This window comes from Notechis scutatus, chromosome 3, assembly GCF_049901735.1.
Source record: "Notechis scutatus isolate UNSWTSFEM ecotype Mainland chromosome 3, rNotScu1.2, whole genome shotgun sequence".
Taxonomy (NCBI): domain Eukaryota; kingdom Metazoa; phylum Chordata; class Lepidosauria; order Squamata; family Elapidae; genus Notechis; species Notechis scutatus.
This window is the reverse complement of record NC_142011.1, coordinates 152,042,299-152,052,042: the sequence shown is the minus strand read 5'-3', so window position 1 is coordinate 152,052,042 and position 9,744 is coordinate 152,042,299. Positions and strand designations below refer to the sequence as shown.

Here is a 9,744-nt window from a genome sequence, read left to right as displayed (position 1 = left end):
GTAATTGTTGTGTTCCATATTTTGTATTTCATTTTCTATACTTCTACATTTAGTTGTATATTTTGTTTATACATGATAGTGGTCTGAGGGGCTGCCACAGGGAGGAGGGGGTCAAGCTATTTTCTAAAGCGCCTGTAGGCCAGACAAGGAATAAGGGATGGAAACTGAACAAGGAGAGATTTAACCTGGAAATAAGGAGAAACTTTTTGACAGAACAATCAACCAATGGAACAGCTTTCTCTCGGAAGTTGTGGGAGCCACCATCACTTGAGACCTTCAAGAAGAGATTGGACTGCCATTTGTCAGAAATGATGTAGGGTCTCCCACTTGGGTGGGGGTGGGTGGGTTGGACTAGATGACCTACAAGGTCCTTTCCAACTCTTGCTGGGTCCCTTCCAACTATTGCTGGGTCCATGGGTATCGTTGTTGATTTCCAGCTTTGGGCAACAGATATTCAGAATAGATAACAGATAACAGATATTCAATCTGTTATCTGTTTACTTTTTTTAATTTAAATGAAATTTACCCTGGATGTTTGAATTGGTCATATAGTTTTACTCAATTTTTTTACTCAATTTAGTTTTACTGCTGTAAAGCAGAGTAAGTATGTTGCTTACACAGTGTCTTAGTGGTAAATGATAGACAGACACATGTAAATATGAATTTATATGTATAATATCTAAATAACTACCGTATTTTCCGGAGTATGACTTTTTTGCCCTGAAAAACATGCCTCCAAGTGGGGGGGGTCGTCTTATACGGCGAGTATATAACAAACTCTATATTTTGAGTGGAAATGTTGGGGGGTCGTCTTATATGCCCAGTCGTCTTATACGCCGGCAAATACGGTACTAGGCTGCGCTTTCCTTTTTGATACGGTTGAAAGATAGTGTTTCTTTTCAGCTCCCCCTACAATTAATTGCCGTTGTCTCATAGGTCATAATTTGAAATTGTCTTCATTAAATTCCATGATGGAAGATCATTTAACCACCTTATAGAGGCAGCATTCATATGTGCTAAGCCATAGATTATTGAACAAGCCATAGAATTCTGGTTAGCACAGAGCCATAAAACAATTTCAAAACTATAATGACTTTGTTTATCCAACATATTGAACAGTAACCAAGGAAAACCTATTTTAACTTGGTGCAATTTATAAAGCCAGTTTTAATCATCTACTTTAAAAATCTAAAATAACGTATTGTAACTTTTCCCATAGGGATTTTAAGTCTTATTTTTCAGTGTAAAATCAAATTATTATGCTCATAGATCAGCATAAGGAAAGTGAGGTGCAGTAATTTAAAAAGCAAACAAACGATACATTAAGAGTAAAAATAAACATCTAACATTTTAAAAAACGAAGATATAAAAGATATATGAATTAAAAAATGAAGTGTATATAAACGATAATATAAAATAAGGTGGAGCATTAGATGGGTGTAGGGAAACATAAAAGGTTAATATGTGGAAGATATATCAAGTTCCAGAGAATTAATATATTGAACTAGGTCAGTGATAGCGAAGGTTTTGGGGTCAGGATGGAAAATGGCTAACTTGACTGGTCATTTTTTATTTTTTAAGGTTTTGGGGTCAGGATGGAAAATGGCTAACTTGACTGGTCATTTTTTATTTTTTAACAAAATCCAGTTCAGTTGTGTGGTGCTATGTATTACATAAAGCAAGGGTGTCAAACTTGCTGCGTCACATGACGTTTCATGATGTTTTCCCCATTCATGGAATTGGAGTGGGCATGGCCTGCGCATGACGCATTTGGCCCACGGGCTGCCAGTTTCACACCCCTGACATAAAGAAATGTCAAATAGTTACAAAAATGAAAGAAACTCCTTTTTTTGGAGGCTCCAAAGGCTATACAAGAACATGGCCATCTCACACAACTTCTGGAGACTATGCAAGAGCACACATATTTCTCATGTAGCCTCCACAGTCTCCAAAATCACACTACAATGGGTGTGCTTTTAAGAATAATTGTTGGGTGTTGATGAATGCTGGTGTGTTGCCCAAAATGTCATGGCATGTCACCTTGTGACACGTGTCATAGGTTCACCATTACTGAACTAGGTGCTCATTCAATCTATAGTATGTTATAGCAGGGTTAGTATCTCAAATCAAACATTTATTGTCAATGCACAACATGTGTACAATGGCATTGAAAATATGAAAATGAAATCTGAAAGTAGAAAGGTTTTGAATGGTTCTGCGCATACTGAGTATTTATGTTCAGTAATAATGGTGAGTAAAGGTGAGATGAGGCTACTATGACTTTCTGTAGTACAGACACTTAGAGAAGCATATGCGGTGAGTCCAGAGTCTCCAGGACATTGGATCTTGGGGTAAGGAATCTTACCTCTAAGGGCAACTGAAGGGTCAGTGTCTATCTCAATTGTTTCATAAGTTTCCATAATAGTTATGAGCAGGCCAAAGAAAATATTTTTCATAAGTTTCCATAATAGTTATGAGCAGGCCAAAAGAAAATATTTTTGAATACTAGGTTGCTGTTTTCTCTGGTTTCCATCCATAAACAACTGTAGTTACACAAAACAAGCCATTAGGAAATTTCAGAGTGGTGGCCAGATGGACCATCAAGGGGTTATTATTTATTTGGAGGCTTGAATCACATTATTTGGAATAATGAACCTTTGTCCTTAATCCTGCTGTCCATCATATTAAAAACACATAAAGATACAATGGGGAGGAGGGGTGCTTTTATAAAAAGAGCTGCAAACTACAGAAAGGATCTTGAATGAGCAGTGCTTTCTAGGTTGGACAGGACAAGAAGAAACCTTATTTGCTGTCAGAATTTTTGTCATGGTAAGCCACCTTCAAATTGTCTATTGATTGTAATGATACTACAAAAGATAGAGATGTACACTTTCAAATGATTTCCAAATGGACTAGCTGCTTTAATCAGAAGGCATTTGGTAGCACCTTTTCCAACTAAGGGGCTTTATTAAAAGTTAAAAGTGAACCAAGGCTTACTTCTGGTTTTTGACTAATATAGCCTAATACATCTGTCCCATAAGTGTATGCTTAGTTCAGAAGAACTACTATTTTGGAAATTTGTACCAATTTTATTTCTATGTGCTTAATGCAGATGACCGTTGCCCAAAGTAAAGACAGGATTTACACATCAGGCTAAATTGTAATAGGGCATATATTTTGATAGCTTGGTGCATGTGTATATATTCAACGTGATTTGCCAGTTTATTTTTTCAGCTCTGCATATAGATGATTCGTATCACTGTAGTTTATTAAATCACAATGGGTCAAATTGCCTTTGTACGGATCTAACTAGAGATAGTATTGCTTTACTGTGTCTTCCTCTGCTTTATCTCTATCTGAAGAGAGAAGTACATCCATCTTTACAACTTTATAAGATAAGGCAAATTGGCAAGCTACCTGAATCCTTTGGTAGAGATTGTAATGTTAAAATGTTGGAATAAACCAAATTTAACTTTCCATGTTTTCGGCAAGAAAGGGTACCTGTTCTCCAGCATTCCTTTCCTCTCTTCATCTAACTGGGAAATTTCATTTTCTAGTCTCATTTTGAGACATTGTTAGGGAATTACAAAGGCCTTATGCTTTGCAGCCAGCTAGTCGGATAAATCTGACCCACAAGTCAGAACATTACATAATTTAATCCATCGCTTCCCGTACCATGCTAAGCCAGTGCACTTTGGGCTTCTTACTTAGCATGACGTGCTAGAACAGAGAAAAGATCATAGTTTGTTTTAGAGCAGGAAACCATCATTTTCTTCCTCATGGCAACCATGATGCTAAAAGCTGCATCAGACTTTTGTACAGAAACTGGTGGCAAGGAGTCTCTTGCATCCAGCTAAATTCTGGGTAACTACACTTGCATGCCTGGGCAACAATGCAGAAGTAGTCTGTCATGGGAGTTTCCTGATGGTCTCGCATCCAACTATCAACCAGATCAACTGCATAGCTTAATTTGAGATTAAAGATATAGGTTTCCTACCAGTTCTGTCCGACTGGAGGGCATGGTGCTCATTTCTGTTTCTTGGCTGAGGGAGCCAGCATTGTCCCAAGTCAATCTCTGTTGTCATGTGGCCAGCATGGCTACATGCCAACAGCACACAGAATGCTCTTACCTTCCCACCAAAGTGTTACCTATTAATCTACTTGAATTTGCATGCTTTCGAACTGCTAGATGGGCAGGAGCTGGGCACCTCGTTGTGCAGAGCTCAAACCTGGACTGTCAGTTCTTCAGCTAACAAGCTCAACATCTTTAACCTTTGAGTCATCAAATGCTTCCCAGTTTGAGATTAGCCCAAGGTGAATACATGCCTCCACTTGCCATATATATCAGTAACTTTCAATGCATTTCACAAAAAGATAATTTCCTTCCGTTGTGTGTAAGCTTCAGACAAGGGTGAAGCTAGACCAGAGTTTTTGAGCCAAAATGTAAAAATTCCACTCCCAAACAACTATCAAAAAGGTAGTGGAAGCAACAACAATTCCTGGGCCTTGATGGGTTTAGCTGGAATCTTACAGCATTGATGTGCTCATCATATCATAAATAGATAAATCAAACAGTCAGGAGATATGAATACAATCACAGATATCCATTCTATTCTTGAAGTATATTCCAGTTTCTCTAGCAGAATAATGCTTAATGTCAAGTAGCATATATGTGTAGCAACCAAGAACAACCAGTTCCTTTAGAGCACTCCTTGATCTGGCTGTATCTCTGCTCTCAGAATATCGGCAAGTGGATAGAGGTAGCTGGCACTTTCATAGGTGATTTTGTAACAGTGAAATGGTTAAAAGCAGTCTTCACAAATTACTGTAAAAACGGGAGTTGTGAACTTCACGAATTGGATTGCCATTTTGTTTACCTGCAAGAGAGAACAAAAATCACTCCGGGGAAGCTTCTCCCATTAAGAAATGGACAGATTTTTCCCAAAGCAGAGAGAACCTGGTTCACCCATTATTTTAAGCAATGATTTCCCTGTGGAATAAACTACGATCGGCTTGGTTCACAATATGCCAAAATCAAACAAATCCCACTGGAATCCGGGTCTAACGGCAAAGCCAATCAGAAAACGCTGCCTTTTTTTTATTCTCAGGGAATTCACCACATCGTTCAGTGAACGGTGCAGTCGGGCTCCCCATAGGTTTTGGGGCAAAATGTCTCCCGACCGCCATCCAGCGTGTCCCAAAGGTCCCAGGACAATGCAGACGGGAACGGGGCAAGGGGGCTGGGAAATCGGCCTCGGGGGTAAATCGCTCTACAAACGCGCCGGAGACCGACCCCAGGCGCTCGTTTGAAGTCGGTGGGCCGCCTCGCTCCTCCCTGTCCGCGCCTTGCACCAGCTACTCCTCCCTCCCGCCGCCGAAGCCTCAATAAAAAGTCAGCCTCCTCACGGCCACTTGAAGTGTTGCTCAGCCGGAGACAGGAGCCAATCGCAGGCCGGCGAATCAGCGAGCCAGCGTGGAGCCGCAGAAGTCGCTTGACAGTTGCCCGGCTAGCCGGCTGCTCTTAAAGAGTTTGGCGGCGTGGGAGGGCGGAGTGGCCGCCGAGGAGATTGCCCTCTTGAGTAGACCCTTGGCCGGCGCCTTGTAAGTATTCGGCTCCTCCTCCCTCCGAGTATTTCTCCGAGGGGCTTCCTTCGCCTTCTTCCTTGGAAGTCCCGTTGAGAAATGCCAGCACGAAGGAGAGACCATGAGGGGGCTCGAAGGTCGCCCACCTCAGCCGCCCCGCTTGCTCTCCAGTTTGGCAGCCGAAGTCCTCCATTGGTCCACCTCGCCCCTTTTTTTTCTCCACCTTTCTATTTCGCCCTGGCATTGCCACCTCAAGGGGAGAGAGAGCCAGTCGAGATGGGCTAGCATGAGCCTCTCTTGGCCTGACCTTCCCCAGACCGACAGACACAGTTTCCATCATCTTTAGCTGGCACCCTGGCTGAGCTGATGGAAGTGGCCAGGGAAGTCCGGGTTTGAGGGTGGCTGTGTGGAAGCATTTCAGTACTGCAAGGTTTTTTTTTTTGGGTGGGTGGGTGGGTGGGTCAGTCTCAGACAGGGTTAGGGTGAGGTGTCTGGAGTAGCCATAAGTTCCTGTAAGACTTCAATGACCAGATTAACTTGGCTTTCTTCAAAGAGGTCAAACCCTGGCTTTGTAGCCTTGCATAGTTGGCCCCATAAGACTGTATTAACAACTCCAAATCTTCCCATCTTGGAACTTTCCATTTTTTGGTAATTTTATAAAGTTTTACTTTAAAAAAAAAGTAATCCTAAATTGTTTAGTTTTTAATGTTTTATTAATTAAATTGTAATTAAAATATCCAGAGCCACTCTACAAGGGAGATATGTGGTCAAGAAGTTTGATAAATCAAATAAATAAATAAAAGATAAGGTAATTTGTTAAGCCATAATTTAAAAAAAAAGGAACCTGTGAAATGGACTGAAACACATTTAGGGAAAGCAACTGAGTCCTCCACAAGCATTGTATTATCATTTACTATTAACATTATTAGTGGCTAATAATTGCCAGATGAGTCATTTTTAAATAATTATATTGTATACATAAAACATCCCTATGAAAACATATAAATAGCAATAGCCTTATATACCACTTCAAATAAAACATATTGTACAGATCAGGGATGTCAAACTGAGGGCCTGTGACCTGCATCACACGCAGGTCATGGCCACCCCAGCTCCATGAAGAGAAAAAACATCGTGATATGTCACGTGGTGGCAACGTGAGCCTGTGATTTTGACATCCGTGATATAGATAAAACAAATACAACCGGGTAATAAAAATGCATTTAAAAAAATAAGAATTAAAAAATGTAGAAAAAGAAAAAAAAATAGGAAAAGAAACTTTCCCCCCTTCAGCCCTAGAAAATACAATCAATATTAACAACTTATCGCTATCTCTTAAAAATCCAACCAAGCACCTCTTCATTCCATATCTCCTCCTATTCTCTATAAGCCCGTCTCTAAAATCTCACAGGTGCATATTAAACAGCAAGTCCATTAAGATGATAAAAATAGCATAAACATTACAAATTGTATTTATTACAGCCAATTTAATCCTTCCTTTCTATTTAAACAGATCCTGCTTCCTCTTTTCAAATACTCAACAAACATTACCAGAAATAACCATCATCATCCATCCCAATCATAAAAGCTCTAGACATCACCAGAAATAACAACTCACTATTTTAATCTTATTCTTTCTCCAAATAATCTTTAAATTCCTCAAAGAAAATTCTAACACCTGCTTTCTTATTCTTTGTCTCAGAATTCTTGTCATCTTTGTCAAATCCCTTTTGTAATTCCAGTGCAACACCAGCCAATCCTTTTTGTAAACCCTGTGTGTGTGTGTGTGTTATTCAGTGGAGCTTGTGCCTCTTCAGAAACACCTTCTCATTCTACTGTAAAGTTAAATAGCTCAAAGACTTTCATCAAACATTTATTTTAAGGTAGCCATCTGGTGTCCTCTAGTGTTCAACCTTCAAAGTCATCTTATTACTTTCAAAGTAACAACGAGAAGATTTTCTCTGGAGAAAGGATCCTTTGAATTATCTTCAAAGTCTTAAATCAAATCCACTTGAGCCCTTAATCCATTTAAAACTTTCAAAAGGCAATAATATTCATCTTTTTGCTATAAAAATTATTACAAATTCTTAAACTTGTAGTTGGACATTTTTAAAGGATTGAAGGGGATTTGCCTAGTGATTTCAATAAGATTTGCCAGTCTGAAGGCTCTCAGTTTAAAAAAAAAATCAGCCAAAGGGAAAAAAATCCAGAGTGATTATGAAATGAGCCTTGGTTGAACATAAAGTCCACATAGAAGAATGAAATCTCACAACTCCCAGCCAATCTCACAATGCAGTTCCTGTTGTCTGCTAACAAAAATAAAAAGTTTGCAAAGTACAGGTGAAACTTAAAAAATTAGAATATCATGCAAAAGTTCATTTATTTCAGTAATGCAACTTAAAAGGTGAAACTAATATATGAGATAGACTCATTACATGCAAAGCAAGATAGTTCAAGCCGTGATTTGTCATAATTGTGATGATTATGGCTTACAGCTCATGAAAACCCCAAATCCACAATCTCAGAAAATTAGAATATTACATGCTATCAATAAAACAAGGATTGTACATAGAACAATATCGGACCTCTGAAAAGTATAAGCATAAGCATAAGCACTCAGTACTTGGTTTGAGCCACTTTTGCAGGAATTACTGCCTCAATGTGGCGTGGCATGGAAGGTATCAGCCTGTGGCACTGCTGAGGTGTTATGGAAGACCAGGATGCTTCAATAGCGTCCTTCAGCTCTTCTGCATTGTTCGGTCTCATGTCTCTCATCTTCTCTTGGCAATGCCCCATAGATTCTCTATGGCAGGATCCCCAACCTTTTGCCGCGGCCCGGTTCGCGTCAGCTGCGCCGCCATCTTTTTGACGAAAATCACTTCCGGTGCGTCACGGAAGTGATTTTCGAGCGGCGCTGCGCTCGGTGCTGGCAGAAATGGCTTTCACAGGAAGCTCACCCGCATGCCGCCATCTTTTGACGAAAATTGCTTTTTACCAAAAAGATGGCGGCGCCAGGCGCCCGGTAAGGCTTGTTGCGGCGGCACCGGTCCGTGGACCAGTGTTGGGCAGGATTCAGGTCAGGCGAGTTTGCTGGCCAATCAAGCACAGGAATGCCATGGTCATGAACCAGGTTTTGATGTTTTTGGCAGTGTGGGCAGGTGCCAAGTCCTGCTGGAAAATGAAAGCATCCCCATCTCGTCTGCGGAAGGAAGCATGAAGTGCTCCAAAATCTCCTAGTAGACGGCTTCGTTGACCCTGGACTTAATGAAGCACAGTGGACCAACACCAGCAGATGACATGGCTCCCCAAATCAACACAGACTGGAAACTTCACACTGGACTTCAAGCATCTTGCAGTGTGTGCCTCTCCATTCTTCCTCCAGACTCTGGGTCCTTGGTTTCCAAATGAGATGCAAAAGTTGCTCTCATCAGAAAAGAGGACTTTGGACCACTGAGCAACAGACCAGTTCTGTTTTTCTTTAGCCCAGGTAAGACACTTCTGACATTGTTTGTTATTCAGGAGCAGCTTGACAAGAGGAATACGACATTTGAAGCCCATGTCCAGGATCCATCTGTGTGTGGTAGCTCTTGATGCACTGACTCCAGCCTCAGTCCACTCCTTGTGAAAGTCCCCAACATTTTTGAATGGCCTTTTCCTGACAATCTTCTCCAGGCTGCGGTCATCCCTGCTGCTTGTGCACCTTTTTCTTCCACACTTTTCCCTTCCACATAACTTTCTATTAATGTGCTTTGATACAGCACTTTGGGAACATCCAACTTCTTTTGCAATTACCTTTTGAGGCTTTCCCTCCTTATGGAGGGTGTCAGTGATGGTTTTCTGCACAACTGTCAGGTCAGCAGTCTTTCCCATGATTGTGATTCCTACTGAACCAGACTGAGACACCATTTAAAGGCTCAGGAACCCTTTGCAGGTGTTATGGCTTAATTAGCTGATTACAGTGGGACATTTTGAGCCTAGAATATTGAACCTTTTCACAATATTCTAACTTTCTGAGATTGTGGATTTGGGGTTTTCATGAGCTGTAAGCCATAATCATCTCAATTATGACACATAAAATCTTTATAGTTCCCGCTGCCTTAAGAAAGCTCAAAACATTCTCAAAGATTCTTCTCATCCTGGGAACCCTTTTTTTGAACTATT

At 40.6% G+C, this 9,744-nt stretch overlaps 1 protein-coding gene and 1 long non-coding RNA gene across 3 annotated transcripts in view; one reads left to right on the top strand and one right to left on the bottom strand.

Annotated features, from left to right (window-relative positions):
* Positions 1 to 2,698: 2,698 nt before the first annotated feature.
* Positions 2,699 to 9,744, top strand: part of CNDP1 (carnosine dipeptidase 1) — a 40,155-nt gene continuing 33,109 nt past the window's right edge. Inside the window, exon 1 of one of the 2 annotated variants that reach the window (XM_026669909.2) lies at positions 2,699 to 2,829. In XM_026669909.2, the coding sequence (XP_026525694.2) occupies positions 2,827 to 2,829 (3 nt within the window). In that variant the 5' untranslated portion in view covers positions 2,699 to 2,826. Of the gene's footprint in view, positions 2,830 to 5,405; positions 5,602 to 9,744 lie in introns of those variants that run through there. The other variant, XM_026669911.2, reaches the window with a different exon arrangement.
* Positions 4,573 to 5,536, bottom strand: LOC148131440 (uncharacterized). Its single transcript, XR_015748851.1, has 2 exons — positions 5,407 to 5,536; positions 4,573 to 4,877 (listed from the first exon to the last, which is right to left on the bottom strand). It is a non-coding gene; the product is annotated as an uncharacterized LOC148131440 (long non-coding RNA).